This window comes from Pelophylax lessonae (genome assembly GCF_965119305.1).
Source record: "Pelophylax lessonae genome assembly, chromosome: 6".
Classification (NCBI taxonomy): Eukaryota; Metazoa; Chordata; class Amphibia; order Anura; family Ranidae; genus Pelophylax; species Pelophylax lessonae.
Genome location: NC_138773.1, coordinates 54502983 through 54525723, shown reverse-complemented (window position 1 = coordinate 54525723; position 22741 = coordinate 54502983). Strand labels below are relative to the sequence as shown.

The window sequence follows — 22741 nt, the reverse complement described above, 5'->3', positions numbered from 1 at the left end:
GAAGGTCAAATCTATTACTGGTCTCCATGATCCGTTCTTCTTTTGGACCAGAAAGAGCGGAGAATATATTCCTTGGCCTCGCTCGGACTCTGGAACGGAGATGACAGCCCCTTGAGCCATGAGAGCTTTGACGTAAGAAAACAAAATCTGACGCCTTTCTTCTAGGGATGGAATGGCAGTAGGCAGAAACCTTGAGCCTGGCATCTCCTTGAAGACCCACTTGTGGCCTGAGGACACCGTCCTGACGACCCAGGGGTCCTGAATCGAAGCCGCCCAGACATGTCGGAAGGAGCGTAGACGCGCACCCACCCGACATGTCTGAGCGGGCCCACCTTCAAAAGGACTTAGTGGGCTCACGGTCCCCCGAGGAGACATTCTTTGTCGTTTTCCTGGAAGACTGTCTGGATCTCCAGTTCCGGTTGAACTCCCGACCAGGTCTATAAGAACGAGCTTCCCTGGCCCGGTCAGGCACAAATTTTCTGGTAGGCTGTCCTTTCTTGACGTTGAACTGGCGCCGATCCTGGGGAAGAAACCCAGACTTACCGCCTGTAGCCCGGGTTATGGCCTCGTCAAGTTTATTCCCGAAAAGGGAGGACCCCTCAAAGGGAATACGGCACCAAACTTGCTTTGATGCCGGATCCGCAACCCAAGGGCGGAGCCAAAGAGCTCTCTTAGCTGTGACCGAGGACAGCATAACTCTTGCCAACAGACGGATCAGGTCTATGGAAGCCTCCCCAAGGAACGACGCGCCCAGCCTAAGCTCCTGGATTGGAGCGCTTCTGGCCACCTCCTCCGAAACCGATCTGACCGATTCGTCTACCACATCAGCCCAAGACTCCATGGCTTTGGATAGAGCGGCTAAAGCCAGGACTGGCTTACAGGCCATACCTGCTGTAAGGTAGATTCTTTTCAAATCAGAGTCCATCCTTCGGTCCAACGGGTCTTTAAATGAGACCGTATCCTCTAAGGGAAGGGTCACATGCTTGACCAGTCTCATCACTGCTGCGTCAACTAGGGGAGGAGACTCAAGATGTTTCACATCATCCTCTTTGAAGGGGTAAAGTTTAGCCATCTTGGATACTAAGGAATTCTTTCGTTCCACCTTTCTCCACTCCTCCAAGATGATTTCACCCAACTCTCCCAGGAAGGGAAAATTAACACGCTCCTTATTGAGCTGTTTGAAGTACTTCTTCTGCTTGGGAGGGGGAACAGCTGACTCTTCCCAATTTAAGGTCTCTCTGACCGCTTTAACCAGGGAAGGCACCAAGGTATATTCAAAACCCAAGCAGGGATCTTCATCTTCAGAGTCGCTACCCGACAAGAGCATCGACTGATGGCTTGTGTGGGCCGACTCGAAATCTTCCTGTACCTGTAGTGCTACAGGGGAAGGGCTTGGGGAAGCCGTTGCAGTGTCTTGAGAACGACTGACACCCAACTCTGCCAAAGAGTCCTTTACCACTCTCTTGACCAAGGCCTCAATGCGTTGATCGGAAGTATCCCTCTCTCCCGCAGCCTGGGAGAAACATCTATCACAGAAGAGCTTCTTCTCCGGGACACTAGCGCCACAGCCTCTGCAACCTGCTTTGTCAGGTCTCCGTGCGTGGCTGGCTGAAGTAGACGATTTTCGATGATGTGAGCCCGAACGGGACTTTCCTGTAGAGTGCCGGTGGCGAGAGCTCGAGCGCCTTTCACTTCTTTGAGAAGAGTGCCTAGTCTCTGAACGAGGAGGGCTGTGAACAAGAGAAAAAACAGAAAAAACAGACAGGAAGCTAGGAACACTTGAGTTCCTACCCCCACCCCCTATGACCCACAACCCCACCAGGAAGCCCCAAATACCTGTTAGGGGCGGGCTGACCACCGGAGGGCAAAGTAGCTTCCATTCTGATGCTGACCTACAAGAATGAGCCGGACAGCAATGTCAGAAAACCAGCAAAAGAGGAGGGGGGGGGGGGCGCTCCCAAACTGGGGCCAGTACTCACCAAGAACCAGAGGTTAGCAGGTAGAGCGGCAGCGAACAGCAGGCGTCCAAAAACCGATCGGATGCGGAGTATATAACACCCAGTATCAGCAGTGTGTATAAACACAACACTGCTGACAGTTCTGGGGTTTAAATATGGCGCCTGGTGACGTCATCAGTGATCGCCACCGACGCCGACTCACTGCGCATGCGCCGAGCTCCTACTGCGCACGCGCGAGAGCCAAGCCTCGTTCTCGAGGCGCCGCACATGCGCAGTAGCGTACCGCACCGGCGGCCGGTCAGGAAGTGAACCGCTGACCGGCCCCGGACCACTAGCCACCAGGGAAGGCAGGAAAGACCAGGTAAGAGACAAATACAAAATCCAGGACAATACAAGCATATAAAATAGCTGCCATGGAGTGTACTCACGAACCGCAGACCACCAGGGATGGATGCACACCGGACTTATCTCTTCAAGGGTACCGGCCACCCGCAGCAGCTGGGCTTTTTGGCCAAGGCTGCTACATCTTCGCCCCTCCTCCATACCCCGCAGCAGCTGGGGCTTATTGGAGAGCTCCATACCCGACTGGTAGAGCCATCCATCACCCGGAATCCATCTTCAGGTAGGATATCAGGTAATCCTTTGGAGGACAAAAAAAGAACACGTGTGCTGAACAGGAGCAAAGATTTATGGGAGTGAGGTCCTATGGGTAGGTTTGGAGGCGGGGCCAAACCCGATACGTATGCTGCCATGGAGTCTGTCAGGAAAACTGATTTTAACTTGTAAACAGAAGTGGTTGAAAAAGAGGGCTTGCACACCTTGGTAAGATGTTGACATGAATCATGGCTTCTACACGATGATGTCAGTTGAAACAAAAGAGAGGATTATAAAACTTCTTCAAGAAGGTAAATCATCACAGAATGTTGGAAAAAAAGTTGGTCGTTCCGAGTCAGCGGTGTCTAAAATCTGGACCAAGTACAAATCAAACAGGAAGGTTGGTAAAGGGAAGCATACTGGTGGACAAAGGAAGACATCAAAGCATCAAGATAGAAAACTTGAAGCAATATGCCTTGAAAACAGAAATTGCACAACAAAACAAATGGTCAGAAACTGGATTCAATGTCTGCGACTGAACTGTAAGACCTCACCTAAAGGAAATGGGATTTACATACAGAAAAGCCAAATGAAAACCTTTATTAACACCTAAACAGAAAACAACAAGGTTACAGTGGGCTAAAAAAAAGCAATTATAAACTGTGGATGACAGGATAAAAATAATGTTCAGTAATTGATCACAAATCTGCATTGGGCAGGGTAATGATGCTGGAAATTTTGGTGCCGTTGGAAATTCTGAAGAATCATTTGATATACTTCCCAAATTCCACAAGCTATGTGCCAGAAAGAGACATCAGAATCGTCACTGTCGTCACTTTCCGTACCTGATGATGAATTTTCCCACTAATCGCTATAGCTCAGTTCTTCAAGTAACTGTGTTTTCCAGTTTGTCTAAAAGCACTTTTGCGCAAAAAAAAAATGCTTTTTGGGCACCATGGTCGTTAAAATTTTCCAGGCACAAAGCACTGGAAAAGCACAGGCAGGGCACTGGAAAAGTCACCAGGTGCAATCCTGTGATGAAATGGCATGATACAGTGTAATCCGTTAGGATCACAGCTTTGTATCATATCATTTAGTGTTTTTACACTTTTGAATTTGCCACCGGTTCCACCCCCCCCTGCGTCGTAACGCTCGCAGGGAGGGAACCGGAAGGCAAGTGCCGGCAATCGGCCGTGCACAGAGCGGGGAGAGACTGTGAGGAGGACGGGGAGGACGGCGGGGGAGCGCAGGGAAGTTGAGTAACATTTCAGGGTAATCCCGAGTGTGGCTTGGGGGTTGCCGCTTTTGGTACCGAAAGTTAACCCCGAGCCACACTCGGTAATACCGCCAGGGAGGTTAATGAAGAAAACATGCAAATTTCCTTAATCATTGATGATTTAAGGTTGCATGTTAGGCAAAGGTACGAGGAGATGACAGTTAATAAATCTTCAATAAATGCACAAGTTTATATTGAGATTTTGGACACTTTTCTTATTCCATCAATTTAAAGGATGTTTGGTGATGATGACATCATTTTTCAGGATGATAATGCATGTTGCCATAGGGCAAAAGCCATTAAAACTTTCCTTGAAGAAAGACATATAATGTCAATGGCTTGGCCTGCAAAAAGGCTGGACCTCAATTCAATTGAAAATCTATGGTGGAAATGAAAGAAAATGGTCCATGACAAGGCTCCAACCTGCAAAGCTGATCTGGCAACTGCAATAACAGAAAGTTGGAGCTGGATTAATGAAAAATACTGTTTGTCGATAGTTAGGTCTATGCCTCAGAGAATTCAAGCTGTTTTAAAAGCCAGAGGTGGTGCAACAAAGTACTAGTGGTGTACTGTAGTGCTTTTTTTTTTTTTCATGATTCCATAATATTTTCCACAGAACTGAGTGATTGTGGGTCATACAAAGCTAAGCAGGGCAACAACTTCTGCGCTGGATGTGGAAACCTTACAGGGAGACCTAAATAAAATAATGGGGTGGGCAACTACATGGCAAATGAGGTTTAATGTTAAAAAATGTAAGAATGCATTTGGGTGCCAAATATAGGAACGCAAGTCACTCACTAGGGGAAGAACCTCTGGGGGAATCCAGGATAGAGAAAAATCTGGGGGTCCCAGTAGATGACAGGCTCAGCAATGGCTTGCAATGCCAAGCTGCTGCAGGCAAAGCCAACAGAATACTAGCATGCATCAAAAAGGGGATTCACTCCAGAGGTAAAACGAAAGTTCCCCCTACGCTACAAGACTCTAGTCTGGCTGCATCTGGAGTATACCATCCAGTTCTGGGCACCGGTCCTCAGGAAGGATATGCTGGAACTGAAAGAGTTTGGAGAAGGGCAACAAAATGAATAAAGGGACTGGAGGACCTCAGCTATGGGGAACGACTACAGGCATTGAATTAATTCTCTCTGGAGAGGAGATGCTTGAGAGGGGATATGGTAGCAATCCATAAATATCTTACTGGTGGACCCTAGCATACGGAAAAAAACTTTTAAGTGAAAAAAAGACACTCGGCCATTCACTAAAATTGAAAACCAAGCCGTTAAACCATAATTACCGTAAAAGGGTCTTTACTGTTAGAGCGGTAAGGATGTGGAGTTCTCTTCCACAAGCAGTGGTCTCAGTGGAGAACATCAATAGTTTAAAAAAAACTATTAGATGGGCACCTTAATGATCACAAAATACGGGGATATACTTTTTAAACATGTTCACACACCCCCACACAGGTTGAACTGGATGGACTGGTGTCTTTTTTCAGCCTTACCAACTATGTAACTATGATTTCATGTTTTTTTTCTCAGCTTGATTTGTAAAAACAGTTGCGATTGACTTCTTTCTTTTTATATTTTTTTTAAGTGTTTATTAAAACTAGAAGGTTGGAATGTAAAAAAAAAAATAGTCATGTCTGTGATTCGTTTTTTTTTTTCTACATAATTAAACAATTGAATGACCTTTTTCCAAGCGTGGTGATTCCATACTTTTTGCCAGGGGTTTAAAATTTTAAAGAAAAACTATTTAAATTTAAAAAAGGGACATTTTGGCTTTGGATATACTAAGAATGACAGACTTTCTCCCACCTTCAGCCTGTAAATGGACAATGAAAGTAGAAGCAGCTGACCAATGAGATAATCTCACTGGTCCCTCTTCATATCAGCATATTCCTTCTGATTGGTTTTGTGTTCAGCTTCTCTTTCTTACAGTCTGATCTCTGCTGTACAGGGACTGCAAGACATTTATACCAGGTCACATTTAGGCATTTACACTGCTTGTCTAAAAATGCATTTAATGATTTATGAATAGCCACAGACCTGAATTGATTAGTTTATTTTACCTTCCTAGCATTAAACTTTAAATGGTACCATCTCACTGAGCTGCTGCAGCCTTGCTAACCCATTGGAGAACAAGAGGGAGGTTGCATGCCGTATAATCTTTTGATAAAGCTCTATTCCATCTACAAACTCAGGTGAAAATCTTGCAGCAAGGATTGATATAAAGCCGTGCTTTACCACATCCTGACTGCCCCATAGCAGATTTACTACTACGGGGCAGCTGTTCTGCGCAAAATCAAGTATATACAGTACACATGATTCTGCACTTCCGGGTAGGGAATGTGCGCACGCCACCGGTTCACCACTTCTGCTGTTATTAGTCACAGCAGAAGCGGATCAGCGTGTGCCGTCCAATGGATGTCTACCGGCACACGCTGATCGTTGAGGAGAGAGGCTGGATGGGGCTCTGCATGTATTAACAATGCACAGCTTCATCCTGTCAGTGAGGATATGATAGATTTTTTTCCTTGCAAAGCAGGGAATAAAATCCATCACTTCCCTTTGTAAAAACAGCACACAAAACCACTAGTTAGGCACACATTTAACCCTTTGATTGCCCTAGATGTTTAACCCTTTCCCAGACAGTGTCATTAGTACAGTGATAGTGCATATTGTTAGCACTGATTACTGTATTAGTGTCACTGGTTGCCACAAAGTGTCAGATTGTCTGCCGCAATATCGCAGTCCCGCTATAAGTCACTGATCGCTGCCATTACTAGTATAAAAAAAAATAAAAATTCCAGTATATATACCATAGTTTGTAGATGCTATAATATTTGTGCAAACCAATCACTATACGCTTATTGGGATTTTCTTTACCAAAAATATGTAACAGAACACAATTTGGCCTAAATTTATGAAAAAAAAGAATAGATTTTTTAAAATATTTTACTGAATATGTTTTTTATAGCCGAAAGTAAAAAATATTGTTTTTTTCAAAATAGTTTTTTTTTAGTGCAAAAATTAAACGCAGTGCGCAGTGATGATCAAATACCACCAAAAGAAAGTTCTATTTGTGGGGGGGGAAAAAATATAAATTTCATTTTTGTACAACGATGCATGACTGCGCAATTGTCAGTAAAGCGGAGTCCCACTCATTTTTGTGTTTATTAAAAGTGTAGCTGCTGCCTTTTAATAAATATATACTCACTTGTCCCATGATTCAGCGATGCGGCCACCCGAAGCCTCAATCCTCTCCCTCTCTTCTCAGCGGCGCCGGCATCTCTAGTGTGGACACCCAGCTGTGACAGCTTGCGCATGCACGAGTTGCGCTGCATGTTGTGAATGGCTGGGCAATCTTCTGGGACCTGTGACGTGTCCCAGAAGAGATCGCAGGGAGGGAGGGGGTGAGGAGAACTTCTGCTCGAGCCGCCTAGGCGGCCAGAGTGGAAGTGAGAGCGGGTACCTGTCAAATCTAGGTACCCGCTCCCCACCCAAAAAAAAATGACATGCCAAATGTAGCATGTCAGGGGGTCAGGAGTATTTAAAGCTTTTGAGTGGAACTCAGCTTTAAAGTAATGCAGTGCCCTGGTCATAAAGGGAAGTAAGTCCTCCGGAGGTCAAGTGGTTTAAAGTATATTGTATAGATTTAGATTTCATTCTCTCTCTTTACCTGATGGCCTCTAAGGCAAAAAAAAACGAAATTCAGTGATACAACTAACTTTCATTTTTAAGACTGCCTAGAATATCGTATCTGTGTCGCTTATCCTGTCATACAGTCTCAAAGTCTGGCAGCCTCCTTTACAGCGACATCCTGTTTGTCTTTATCTTAAAAAAAAAAAAAGGTTGCAAATGCACAGCGCAGCTCTTCCCTCACAAGATCAGTAGAGCGGAGGTAACATTACAGCTCGAAGTGGAGACATCAAGGTGACAACAACGAGAGAGGCCACCGCACTGGAGGGGAGATACGCAAACAAAGGCTATCACAGAGGTATCTTGTGTCCTTACTTAATCCGTGGAAAACTGATATTTTCATTATAGGTGGATGACTGCAAGCTGAATTGTACTCTGATATTTTTAGAGGCTGCAGCAGAAAGATTGTTTTTTTCCTTGCTTCGTCCACCTGCAATAGACACTCTTTTTTTCTCTAGTTTTTCATGTATAACACAGTATGATGGATACAGCAGCAGCAGTGAGATTCCAGGGTAAAACGGAGATCCAGGCCATCAATAAGTGTCCTCCATACAGGTGGACATAGACTGCACAGGGCACCAGTGAAAGAAAACAGGTTTCAGACCCCACCGTCCCCTGTCAGATTTGCCAGGATGATGCCTCTACGAGGGTGGCAGTATTTGTTTTCATTGACTACCGTTGCCTCAGAATGTGGTTGGCACTTTTTATAGGAGGGCATGAATGAGCAGCTGACCATCTAGGCTTCAAATTGTAACTGCTGATCTTCGCTACTGGCAGGCCTCATGGGTCTCCATTGTCTCCCAGATGTGAGAAGCTATCAGAAGCCTGCTTCTACCTATTGGTAAAGGATGGGTTTTAGGTGAACTGATCCTTTAAGCAGGGCTGGGCCAAGGGGTTGGCAAAAAACCTAGCAGTCTTGGGTGCTTCAGCAGGAAGGGCAGGACAACCTATGCGGCTGAGGTAGTACAGAGTTCAAGGGAAGGGGGGGGGGGGACTTTGACCTTTAGGCTTTGGGTGCTAAAGGACCCGGTTTCACCATTGCCTTTAAGTAGCTGTAGCTGTAGTTTTCTGAGCTGATAACTTCTGTGCACTGTGTGTCTTTTGCAGTCTTATCATTGTCGACTCCTCCCTATGTTAGAGATGAGGAGAGGGGGAGGTATTTTTTAGTCCTAACACACTTCCTTCCTAGAGTGACAATGGTGCTCCACCGTAGATGCAAGATCTATTTATGAAAAATTATCTGGACGTCTGTCACAAACATTCGCCAAGCTGTCATGAATAATCATCACAATTTGCCTAATACATCTATATTCCTATGATCGTCAGCTCCATCTAGTGACCATAATGCATTATTTTCCTGATTGAGATGTTTTAGGAAAATACTGCATTATGGCTACTAGATGGAGCTAATGATTATTATTACTATTATACAGGATTTATATAGTGTCAGCAGTTTGCGCAGCGCTTTACAATATGAGGGAAAACAATACAGTTACAATACAATTCAGTACTGGAGGAATTAGAGGGCCCTGCTCGTTAGAGCTTACAATCTAGAAGAGAGGGTCAAGTGAAACAAAAGGCGATAACTGTGGGGGATGAGCTGATGGAGAAAATGGAAGTACAGTTGTTAGGTGTTGGTAGGATAGGCTTCTCTGAAGAGGAGGGTTTTCAGGGATCGTCTAAAAGCTAATAGAGTAGGAGATAATCGGACAGATAAGGGTAAGGAGTTCCATAGGATTGGAGAGGCTCTGGAAAAGTCCTGGAGGCGAGTATGGGAGGAAGTGATGAGGGAGCTAGAGAGGAGGTTTTGAGAGGAACGAAGAGATCGATTAGGTTGGTATTTTGAGACTAGGCTAGTGATGTAGCTGGGGGCTAAGCTGTGGATGGCTTTGTAAGATGTTAGTATTTTGAATTTAATTTGTTGGGTGAGTGGAAGCCAGTGGAGGGATTGACAGAGAGGAGTAGCAGACACTGAGCGATTGGTAAGGTGGATGAGTCTGGCGGCAGCATTCATGATGGATTGAAGGGGGGATAGCCTATGTAGAGGTAAGCCAATGAGAAGGGAATTGCAGTAGTCAAGGCGTGAGATGACCAGGGAGTGAACTAGGATCTTTGTTGTGTCATTGGTTAGAAAGGGCGTATTTTGGAGATGTTGCGGAGGTTGAGGCGGCAAGATTTGGACATCGATTGGATGTGGGGCTTGAAGGAGAGTTCAGAGTCCAGGACTACACCTAGGACCTTGGCATGCAGAAATGGGCTGATAGTTGTGCCATCGATTTTGACAGAGAGATCAAGGATATAATGATCATAGGAAAACATGGCAAATGACGGTGATTATTTTTGGTGGTTGGGCAAATGCTTGTGATGCTCATCCAGTGAATTTTATTATAAATAGACTCCGTAATAACAATCCTCAGGTGAAAATGAATGTAAAAAAGCCTGAAAAAAAGGAAAACTAATACTGCCATTGCATATAAGGATTGATAAGCTACAATATCTTTATTTTTTGTTCTTGGGTTTAGATACACTTTAAACCAGATATGAGTTTAAACTACCTCATTCTGTAATGCCTATACAGGCTTTTGAAGTATCCATTCCTCCAATTAAGAGAAGGTTCCATGGCAGTCTTTTCACATTGACACCTGTCAGAATTGGATTTATAGAACATTCCTCTAAAATCTGCTTAGGTCTTATGTAACAGAAACAGTGTAAGGTATGCCAAACAATCCAAAAATTATAAAAGTCGTACCAGTTGCGTCCATTCTACCCCTGTTCAAGTGATTCTCCTAAATGTTGCTTGTGTTCACTGTGGAGCAAATCATCCTAAAAATTCCATAGCAAAAGCAGTGAAGGTTTTTGGGGGTATCTTTCAGCAGCTCAATTCCCCCCGCACCCATTTCAGAGCTCCTGCTCTGTGTTTTCATTAGACATTAAAAGGCTTAGCAGTCACTGCTGGGAGGGGTGAGCAGGATGAGCCTTTGCAGTTGAGTCACTGCTGGTAGGAGGTAGCTTATCTCCGTCATTGCAGAGAGGGGCGTTGCTGAGCCACAGCTGGGACAGGGGGGCTGAGCTAATGAATTATTGCTGGGAAGTAAGAGCAGGAGGGAGCTGAGCTGCTGAGTCACAGGGGGAGGGGCGAAAGCTAAGCTATTGATGCACTTCTAAGAGGTAGGAACTGAGCTGCTAAGCCTGGATGGGGGAGCGGGGGAAACTGAGCTGCTGAGACACTGCTGGGAGAGGGGAGCAGGGGGAGCCGCTTAGTTGCTGAGCCACTGCTGGGAACAGGGAGAGCTGCTGAGCGACAGCTTAGGCGGAGTGCTGACTTGCGGAGTCACTGATGGGAGAGGGATCAGGGAGAGCTTACCTGCTGAGCCACAGCTGAGGCGGGGTGCTGACTTGCGGAGTCACTGATGGGACGGGGGGAGTAGCATGAATTGAGCTACTGGATCATTATTGGGAAGTGGAAGCGGGGGGGGGGGGGCTGAGCTGCTCAGTCACTGCAAAGTGACCTGAGTTGCTAAAACACTTATGGGAGGAGAAGATAAGCTGTTGAGTCTTTTCTTGGTGGGTGGGGAGGCTTTGTGACTAAAAAGCTGCTGGCAGTGGAAAGCAAGAGGAGTTAGGCTGCTAAGAAAACAACTTGCACATGCTAACAGGAGGAGAGAGCAGAGTAGGCAAATGGATAACCTCATAATTTCTGCTACTCTTCCACTGGCCAATCAGCAGACAGGGGTTTGCCATTAACCAAGCTGTGCGGCTGCCACAGTGGAGGTTGATGACCTAGCTGTACTGTCTGGGTTAAACAGTTCCTATATACAGTACTGTATGTAATTCAATGTTATTTTTGTTGTTTTCTAATAAATGAAAGAAGTGTTGATGCCTTTAAGCCCTGACATTTGTGGGACAGTTGAAATACCAGACACAGACGGTTGACTTGTTTTTCCAGGAAGGCCCCTGCATGAAAAACCCTTTTCTGATTGTCCCAGTCTTGGTCCCACACTGCGGACATGCTTGAGTTGATTTCCACTATCGGGGGAGCTGTGAACATTTTCACTTCTTGAGAACAGAGGACTCCGTCACCCACGCACTTTCCAGCTGTGTATGTCACCAGCTGTAAGTGTCACTTAAACCCACCGAGCAGAACACACATTAGTCCCCCTCTCCACATCAGAAGAGATGGAGGCCGTGGCCATCTACAACTTCAAAACCACAGAGAGAGATGAGCTGCCCTTCAACAAGGGAGACATACTAAAGGTAAGACCAGACTGTCATGATATGATTAACATCCAGGCAGGTATTTATTGTACTTAATATAGTGCTGGCACTTTTCTTTAGCACCATTTACACCCTGCACTGAAGGAGCTTACAATCCAATTTCCTTATAATGGTAACACATTCAGTAGTGCCAGCTTGAGTTGAAGACAGATAACCAACCTTGAGATGGATTTGCATTTGCACCAGAGCCTGTAAGTGCCCAGCCATTGACACCCAATACAACACCCCTTTGATAGGATCCCCCTGTTGCACCAAACAATCTGTTGCTTTATTGGCCCCAACCTGACACTGAGTATTGTAAGCCTATATGAGATAACTGTAGTTCTACCATTAATATTTATACAGTCTTTTTACCTCTGCCACATTTGGCACAGGTCTACTGTACCCTCATACCTGTAGGCTATTGAAGTTTAGGAGGAAACCACATGAACCCCTCCAGTTCAACAACCAATAGCTTCTTAAACCCTGTACACAAGGGCCGAATGCCGGGTGACACTAGCCAGTTCAATAAAAAACGTCCGGCATTCGGTTTGTGTGTATGCTAGCCGGTCCGACAGAAGCCGGCTGTGCGTGCTGGAAAACCAGCACCCGACCAGCTCCTGATCAGCGCTCTCAGCCAATTTCAGAACAGCTCAGTGGGGGGAAATCGCTGTACTAACATCAGCAAGTTAGTACAGCGGCTCCGACCGCAGCTGACAGTTTTTTGGTTCAACCCGTTGGGTTGAATGGGAAAAAATGAATGGTGTGTACCAGGCTTTAATCTCAGGCCTTCAGTAGCAAAATCTCTCCTCACTCTCGAACTACCCTACCCAGTCCCCTTAGAGTCTCACTCCACCTGTTGCATTCTCATTAATTTAAAAAAATAAAACATTTTAAAAAGAGAGAGAGTTGTAAAATATTGAGAGGAGCTGGAAACACAGAAGGTGCTCTCAGTTGTAAGTTTCATCAGTTATTTTGGCCTTCCAGCATCCACACAACACTGAAATCAGCCCTTAAATTCGATCTAAATCCATACAATAAAACATCTTCTGAGCTTTAAGATGTCATTATAAATTCATAAAATGTTTTCAGCCTTTTTATATCTGATACTGTCATTAAAAAAAAATTATACTTGGTGATCCTGCGATAAAGATCCTCCTTCAGGCAATTCCTGTTTTGGGTGACAACACTCTGTCTTTGCCCCCAGTTGTGCTCCTAATTTGTCACCCTATCACATACACCCCTGATTACAAGCAGCCATGCTGGCATACGTTGGCATGATATGGTGTTGTCACGACCAAGAACAATGTTCTGGCAATGATGGGGGATGTAAATATTGGGTTGGCAGCTTTTACGCACCAAAGGATTTCCACAATCATATTGGGTTCTGATAGGGAAGAATGAGCCCCACTCTAATATTCAAGTCCAGATACAAGATTATTCCAATGACAGACTGTTTACAAAGCCAATGCATTTCGGGCTTCATGGCTTGAAGAAAATAAAATCATGCAACAGTGTATTCAGAATGACCATCAGCTGCAGATGGATGCTGTGCAAACCCACTCACTGTTATAACCTAACTATAGATTGATTTCTGAGTCTGCCTGTATTGTATTATTACATTTTCTGATAAAGGGAGCAGAGTTGAGCTTAGAACACACGGGCCGAATTTCGGGCGGGATCGGCCAGTTCAATAGAAACCAGCTGACATTTGGCCCGTGCGTACTGCAGCCGGTCCGACAGAAGCTGGCCGTTCTGCTGACTTTTGTTAAAGGGGCATGACCAAAAAAGATCTGCCGATTGGCTTCCGCTGACTGGAGTGTTCTGGTGGGGGGGTGTCCTCCTGTCAGAACACAATAGCTCAGTGGGGCAGAACCCTGTACTAACATTGCATAGTTAGTACAGTGGCTCCTCCTGAGCTGTCAGTATTTTTTTGTTCAGCCCTGCTGGGTTGAACAAAAAAACTAGTAGTGTGTACTAGGCTTAACAGTTGTGCAATTTTCACACTATGCTAGTGTAAAAGTGGTCTCACTCTAAGCCTAGGTTAATACTAGACAGCCAATTGGCTGCGATTCCGGCACCGCATCTTAATCAATCATAATCCGTCCATGCGAACCGATTGCGGAATGTATGTTAACGTCATCCCGCAGTCAATTTGCAAAACGCAGGGCGATTTGCAGAATCGGATTGCATGGGTGTGAACACAAAAAAAGGGTCCTGCACCAGTTTGGTGCGCATGCGCTGCGATTTGAGCCATACAAATCTCTGGTTTAAATCGTACCCCAGAGACACCGTATGTAATTCTCACAGTTATGTGCTATGATTCCTTTGTGAATTACATGCAGTGTCTCACACCGCAGCAGTGTGAACCCAGGCTAAGTGGAATATTGATTCCAGTCCTGATACTGCATAGTAGGATGTTGATCTCAGAATTTATATCATTCCTATTGGTGTTCAGAAAATAATTTTCCTCATTTAATCAAATCGGAGCGTTCTCTATGAGATTTATTTTGCCTTCCCTTGGATAGTTAATACATCCAAGGTTTTGGTGACTTGTCCTTTTTCAGCCTAGCTATGTACTGTCACTGTGTCCCAATGACTTCTAGCTTATTAACCCCTTTTACTTTGTGACATGAAATGCTTGTTTAGGAGTACGGAATTTACAGAACGGGTTAATAGTATGTAGGATTCAATGTCAATGGCCCGAAAAAACCCTAAAAATATCCTTGTTCATATAAACAGGATGTTGTCTTCCTGCCTGTTCAGTACACAGATGTGCGGAGATCAGGCAATTTTTTTTTTTTTTTAATCAGATCATATGTTGTGTTTTCTGTGTACAAGTGATAATTCCAAAATGTTTTCCTCCTCTAAGAGAAACGTTAGTTTGGCTTTTAAATTGTTTCGGTAGTTTTGGGTGCAACAGTTTAAGCGACACTTTATCACACCCAAAGATGTATCCTTATTTTAGGAGAACAATTCATGATCCTGCTTATTATTATATTATTATTGTTATATAGGATTTATATAGCGCCAACAGTTTACACAGCGCTTTACAACTTAAAGAGGTTGTACACCGAGAATTTTTTTTTTCTCTTCTTTAAATCCTGAAAGAGAAACCCATAATGAGCTAGTATGCATCGCATACTAGCTCATTATGAAATACTTACCTTAGAACGAGCCCCCGCCGTGCCGTCCGCTTACCTGTATGACGGGCGACATGTATAGTCGCCCGTCTTCCGGGATCGCGGCATCCGGCCATCTGATTGGCCGGAGCCGCGGTGACGTCACTCCCGCGCACGCGCGCGGGAGCCGACGGTCACGGCACGGGGCTCTGAAGGAACAGCATGATCTGCCGTTCCTTCAGAGCGCATGCGCCAGTGACGTCACTGGCTGCATTAAAGGTAAATATCTCCTAAACGGTACATGTTTAGGAGATATTTACAGTACCTATAGGTAAGCCTTAATATAGGCTTACCTATAGGTACAACTTCCTGAGGAGGGTTTACTTCCTCTTTAAGGGTAGACAGTACAAATACAATACACTTTAAAACAGTTTAAAACAGTAGGAATCAGAGGGCCCTGCTCGTTAGAGCTTACAATCTAAGAGGCAGGATCAGGAGATACAAGAGTTAATAACTGTGGGGGATGGGCTAATGGAGAAAATAAAAGTAAAGTTGTTAGGTGGATGCCAGATAGGTTTCTCTGAAGAGATGTGTTTTCAGGGATCGTCTGAAAGTAGACAAAGTAGGAGATAGTCGGACAGATGGGGGTAGAGCATTCCAGAGGATGGGAGAAGCTCGGGAGAAGTCCTGGAGGCGAGCATGGGAAGTGGTTACAAGGGAGCTAGAGAGCAGGAGGTCCTGGGAGGAACGAAGAGAATGAATTGGTCGGTATTTTGAGACCAGATTAATGATGTAGCTGGGCGCCAAGTTATGGATGGCTTTGTAAGTTATGGTTAGTAACTAGAATTTAATTTGTTGGTTGAGTGGCAGCCAATGGAGGGATTGGCAAAGAGGGGTAGCAGTCACAGCTTATGCAGGAATTAGAATGATTAGTTTTAAAGAGGTTGTAAACCCAAATTTTTTTTTTTCAACCTGAAAGAGAAACCCATAATGAGCTAGTATTCATTGCATACTAGCTCATTATGAAATACCTTAGAACGAGCCCCCGCCGTGCCGCCCGCTTACTTCTATGACGGGCGACATGTTCAGTCGCCCGTCTTCCGGGATCGCGGCATCCGGCCATCTGATTGGCCGGAGCCGCGGTGACGTCACTCCCGCGCACGCGCGCGGGAGCCGACGGTCACGGCACCGGGCTCTGAAGGAACAGCACAAGCGGCTGTGACTTGAGGTGTAAGGACACTGATCAACGGTTCTACATAGTAGAACCGTGTGATCAGTGTTTTTACACCGAGGAGAATGACAGGTGGCTTGTTTACACATGCCGCCTGACTTTCTCCCTCTCCCCCGACGATCGCCGAGTGACCGGCGGAAATCGGGTCCGCCGGTCACACGCGTGGGGGGGGGTCCGTGACTGCGCGGGAGCGCGCCTCCGGCGGCGCGCGCTCGCTCCCCAGACCCTCCCAGGCTAGTGACGTTAATTAACGTCACTTTGCCTGTGAGGGGCTGACTGCCGCAGTAAATATACTGTGAGCAGTCGGCAAGCGGTTAATATATTGGAGAAAATGTGGTACAGGGACCTTTTTTTGACATGTGTAAGAGTGAATTTACCTTTAAATGTTTGTATAAATACAGTTTAAATACTTCATGTATTACTTCTTACAGAGCTCTAATTAATTTGTGTCTGCCTAGAGTATAGCGTTCAAATATCAACACCAGACATTTCATACTGATATTTGATACATTTTCATCCTACTGACAAGTATATGAATCGCATGTTTCGCCATTTATTGCACCACAGATGATGATTGGTAATCTGCAATATATCACATTTAGGCTACATTCACACTTGAGCTAAGCAATTTCATGTGTTTTTCCTGGAGTTTTTGAGTGTTTTTTTTTTTTTCTAGCAGATTTTTAAATATTGTAGGTGTTTTCTCAGGCGTTTTTCATTTAACCACTTAAGCCCCGGAAGATTTTACCCCTTCCTGACCAGGGCCTATTTTGGGATTCGGCACTGCGTGACTTTAACGGACAATTGCGCGGTCGTGCGACCCTGTACCTAAACGAATTTGACGTCCTTTTTTTCCCACAAACAGAGCTTTCTTTTGGTGGTATTTGATCACCTGTGCGATTTTTTTATCATGCGCTATAAACAAAAAAAGAGCGTAAATTTTGCAAAAATAACAATATTTTTCACATTTTTTTACATGAAATTCCCAATAAAAAAAAAAAGTAAAAATCACAATTTTTTAACATTTTCGACCAATTTGTTTTATGCTACATATGTTTGGTAAAAAAAAATCGCAAAAAGCGTATTTTTATTGGTTTGCGCAAAAGTTATCGCGTTAACTAACAAAGGGAAAGATTTTTGTCATTTTTGTTGTTTTTTTTTTTTTAACGAGTAATGGCGGCGATCTGTGATTTATTTTGTGGGACTGCGACATTGCGGCGGACAGATCGGACCCTTGACTGACATTTTTTACACTTTTGGGGTTACCAGTGACATTACTGCAGTAATCAGTGCTATACATATGCACTGTTACTGTAAAAATGACACTGGCAGTGAAGGAGTTAACTGTATTGGAGAGGGAGGGGTTAAGTGTGTCCTAGGGGCGTGTTTCTAACTGTGATTGGATGTGGCTACTAGTGTAAGAACAGAGATCAACAGTCCTACATAGTAGAACCGTCTGATCTCCATTCTTACACAGGGGAGACTGACAGGCGGCTGTGTTTACATTAGCTGTCTGCCTTTCTCCCGCTCTAACGGTCGATCGTGAGGGGGGTCCGTTAACGCGCAGGAGCGGGAGCGCGCCTCTGGTAGCGCGTGCTCGCTCCCTAGAGCCTCACAGGCTAGCGACGTAGCCCTACGTCGCTTTGCCTGTGAGTGGCTGACTGCCGACGTAAATAGTCGTGCGGCGGTCGGCAAACGGTTAAAGCGGAGTTCCACCCAAAAGTGGAACTTCCACTTATTTGCTTCCTCCCCCCCCTCCCCCTCTGGAGCCACATTTGGCACCTTTCAGGGAGGAGGGGGGAACGGATACCTGTTTTTGACAGGTACCCTTCCCCACTTCCGGGAGACGGCGCCGCAGCGCTGTCCCTCGAAAGTTTGGCCCCCTCCTCCTTCCCCCGCCGCCGAGCCAATCCAAACGCGCAAGGCTTCACTGGCGGGTTCCCTTACTGGCAAGGGCGGCGGAAACACCCGACAGCCGATGGAAGCATCGGCTGCGGTGCCGACATCGCTGGACTCCAGGACAGGTAAATGTGCTAATATTAAAAGTCAGCAGCTACAGTATGTGTACAGTATGTGTAGCTGCTGACTTTTAATTTTTGGAGGGGGAGGCTGGAACACCGCTTTAAGTGTTTTTGCTGCGGCCAATAGAAACCTGTGTAAGTGATGCTAGAAAAGGAGCGGGGAGCTGTTGTTTGAGCTGAAAATGCCTGAAAGAATCCTCATTTCTCACTGTTTAGGCATTTTCCATTGAAGGGGATAAAAACGCTCAAATCGGCCTGAAAAGTAGCTCGTGTACTTTTTTGGGCAACAGCCATTTTGCTATAGGTGACAAAATGCTCAAATGTGAACAGGGGCCATTGAAATTAATGGGATTTTGAGTGTTTCTGAGCACTGAGCTTCGAGCTGCAAAACTCTTGAGTGTGAACGGGGCCTTTATGGTTTTGGGTTTAATACCGCTGAAAGGATTAAAAGTATACACTTTGTTCAGCAATATCAATCGCTAATGAAGGTTTCTTAAACCCCTGAAATGTGTTGGAATTTTGAGATATAAGAACCTGGATACAACTAAATCTGGACTGTATGGGGTTGATTTACTAAAACTAGAGAGTGCAAAATCTGGTGCAGCTCTTAATATACAGGTGCAACTCAAGCATTTCTTTCTTTTAATTTTGATAATTATGGCTTACATCTAGTGAAAACCCAAAATTCAGTATCTCAGAAAATTAGAATATTACATAAGACCAATAAAAAAAAAAAAATGATTTTTAATACAGAAATGTTGGCTTACTGAAAAGTATGTCCATGTACAGTATAGTATGCACTCAATACTTGGTCGGGGCTCCTTTGCATTAATTACTGCATCAATGCGGCGTGGAATGGAGGTGATCAGCCTGTGGCACTGCTGAGGTGTTATGGAAGCCCAGGTTGCTTTGATAGCGGCTTTCGGCTCATCTGCATTGTTGGGTCTGATGTTTCATCTTCCTCCTGACAATACCCCACAGATTCTCTATGGGGTTTAGGTCAGGCGAGTTTTCTATCCAATCAAGCACAGTGATACCATGATCATTAAACCAGGTATTGGTAGTTTTGGCAGTGTGGACAGATGCCAAGTCCTGCTGGAAAATGAAATCAGCATCTCCATAAAGCTGGTCAGCAGAGGGGAGCATGAAGTGCTGTAGAATTTCCTGCTAGAGGGCTGCGCTGACTTTGGACTTGATAAAACACAGTGGACCAACACCAGCAGATGACATGGCTCCCCAAATCATCACTGACTGTGGAAAATGTAGCATTTAATTTGGAAATTAAGGTCTTAGAGTCTGGAGGAAGAGTGGAGAGGCACAGAATCCAAGTTGCATGAGGTCCAGTGTGAAGTTTCTACAGTCAGTTTTATAGCAGGACTTGGCATCTGCCCACACTGACAAAAGTACCAATACCTGGTTTAATGATCATGGAATCACTGTGCTTGATTGGCTAGCAAACTCACCTGACCTAAACCCCAGAGAGATTCTGTGGGGTATTGTCAAGAGGAAGGTGAGAGACACAAGACCCAACAATGCAGACAAGCCGAATTGATGCAGTAATTCATGCTAAAGGGGCCCCAACCAAGTATTGAGTGCATTCTATACTGTACATGGACATACTTTTCAGTAAGCCAGCATTTCTGTATTAAAAATCCTACCCATAAGACATCAACAAAACATGAGTTCTGATTGGTTGCTGCAGGTCAATGCATTTACAGACCTTGGAAATGGGATCTTCATGGTTACTCAATGTGTTCTACGAAGAAGAATAATATACATTTTATTACATATTGTGGGTGTGTTCCCGCTGTGTTCCTAAATGTGAGTGCCACATCCCAGTATGAAAAGCATGTTTTGGAAAAATCCCCTATGGGGTGGGACTTTTTAGGTCACTCAAGACAAATAATATGAAAAAAGTACTTATTGATAATTTTATTTATATTCACAAAAAAGAATAGAAAATTGACATACAACAATAATATCATTAAAATTGGACAAAACTGGTGTGAATAAAAAAGATGAACATATGGATTCAACCGACTATTTCGTATGTGGTCCGACGTTTCGAGGTGAAAACCTCTTCTTCAAGGACTGTATTAGAAATAGTATTTATATGGTTGAAGAGAATATGAACACCAATATTGTTTTGTCCTTTAGGTAAAAGCATGGATTTTTGACCGCACCCACAGAAACGGATGGTAGTTTATTCTGTGACAGGGAGATTTAATGCAAGCAAACAGCCAGAGTGGTATCAATGGACGTATCTCAGAAATGAGGTGTGCACCAAGGGGGCCCAATGCCACAACTGGAGTCCAACAATAGCCTAAGCCAACAGGCAAGGCCAATCAACATATGCTTAGACAGGTATCTCATGGCAAACCTCCTCCCAGCAATGGATGCGCAGGGATTGCTGGGAGGAGGTTTGCCATGAGATATCTGTCTAAGCATATGTTGATTGGCCTTGCCTTTTGGCTTAGGCTATTGTTGGACTCCAGTTGTGGCATTGGGCCCCCTTGGTGCACACCTCATTTATGAGATACGTCCATTGATACCACTCTGGCTGTTTGCTTGCATTAAATCTCCCTGTCACAGAATAAACTACCATCAGTTTCTGTGGGTGCGGTCAAAAATCCATGCTTTTACCTAAAGGACAAAACAATATTGGTGTTCATATTCTCTTCAACCATATAAATACTATTTCTAATACAGTCCTTGAAGAAGAGGTCTTCACCTCGAAACGTCGGACCACATATGAAATAGTCGGTTGAATCCATATGTTCATCTTTTTTATTCACACCAGTTTTGTCCAGTTTTAATGATATTATTGTTGTATGTCAATTTTCTATTCTTTTTTGTGAATATAAACAAAATTATCAATAAGTACTTTTTTCATATTATTTGTCTTGAGTGACCTAAAAAGTCCCACCCCATAGGGGATTTTTCCAAAACATGCTTTTATTACATATTGGGTAGTGATTGACACTTTCACATAAAGACATCCTGTAACTAGGCCTGTCTTCAATTAGTAAAAATCGGCTTTTTAATTGCGTGAAGCCGACACAAAGACTAAGGATTACCTGTGGGTTGTGGATGATGTAATCCTCTGTTTCTCTCCTCTATAAATGTTATCTAATAGGAGCTTATACAAAGCAAAAAGGAAAATGGGACCTTTTTTTATTCATTATTAAAAATTATTTTGTATCCTAATTCATACAATATGTCATGAGCCATCCGTAAAGCAGAACATTATGTCAGAACATAGCTGGTTTCCTTAGTTCGGATGTGTTTCATGGATTTGATCCACTTCTTCAGGAGCCATTGAAGTGTTTATTCACACAACACTCTAAACAAAAACAACCAAAGTTATTAATGACCCCAGTAAGGCCTCTTTCACACGGCCGCTCCGTATGTCCGTATATCACCCCATCCGTTTGCGGGTGATATACGGACATAATGCATGTCAATGGGATTGTGGATGTCAGGGGATGACCATTTGCATCCTTTCAGTTCTGTTCCGTTTTTTGGAACGGAACAGAACCCTATTTTTCTTCCGTTTAAAAAACGGAACGGATGCAAAATCGGATGTCAGCGGTGTCATCCGCTGACATCCGCAATCCCCATAGACATACATTATGTCCGTATATCATCCGCAAACAGATGGGATGATATGCGGACATACGGACCGGATGACACAAGTGTCATCCGTGTCCGTGGAAAAAAAAAAAAAAGTGCCGGAGCGGAGGAAAAAACGGAGCGGCCGTGTGAAAGAGGCCGAATGCAATTCATACAATTGCGTCTCTAAACATGTCACGACTGGAGAGGAGGAAAAGCCCCAAAGTCGGAGCCCCACATGGGGCCAACAAGCAGCAGCACACCATCCCAAAGCCAGTTCCCAGTGGACCTCTTCCATATACTGTATTCCTCTTTTTTAAACTTTTTTAGACAGGCAGTCTGTTATTATTTGGATTACTTTACCACACTGATGTTTCATCATTTGTATCTGTTTAAAGGATAGTTCATTAGATAGTGTATGAATTAGGATACAAAATCCTTTTTATTATGTAATATTAAATTTAAAAACTTTTTTTTAGAGACATGTTGTGACTCAAAATTCACATTTTCCTTTTTGCTTTGTATAACAATTATAGGGATGTGGCTCTTTTAACATTTATAGGATAATAGGAGCTCATCATGAAAATAAAGTGCAATTAACATTCTAGCACCCATGAATCATTTTTGAATTGCTGTCAAGAGCATGATGGACATTTGTCAGTGGTGAAGTTTTAAAGGCAGAAGGGGTCATGCTGGAGGTTGACCGTTGAAGCTTTGCTATTTACAAGGAATGTATAACAGTGGTTTGTGGTTAAGGTCAGGACTAATAAAAATTTTAATTGACTATAGTGTCATCCTTTATCCTACCAGCAGGTGGGGCCCTTGTCTGTCTTCTTTGCTCTCTTCACCAATCATGTGTTGAAAAAAAGGCCGTTATTTACAAAGCTCAATAGCTCAAGGCGACATTTACACGTTTTTAACTTTTGCTCTATTTTGGAGATTAGGGAAGGGTTAGAGTCAGCTTTTTTTATTGCTGTC

The 22741-nt window shown here is 44.2% G+C and overlaps 1 protein-coding gene across 2 annotated transcripts in view; it reads left to right on the top strand.

Moving 5' to 3' along the window:
- Positions 1–7680: 7680 nt before the first annotated feature.
- Positions 7681–22741, top strand: part of GRAP (GRB2 related adaptor protein) — a 112266-nt gene continuing 97205 nt past the window's right edge. The window contains exons 1-2 of one of the 2 annotated variants that reach the window (XM_082260623.1): positions 7681–7821; positions 11470–11777. In XM_082260623.1, the coding sequence (XP_082116749.1) occupies positions 11700–11777 (78 nt within the window). In that variant the 5' untranslated portion in view covers positions 7681–7821; positions 11470–11699. The remainder of the gene's footprint in view (positions 7822–11469; positions 11778–22741) is intronic. The other variant, XM_082260624.1, reaches the window with a different exon arrangement.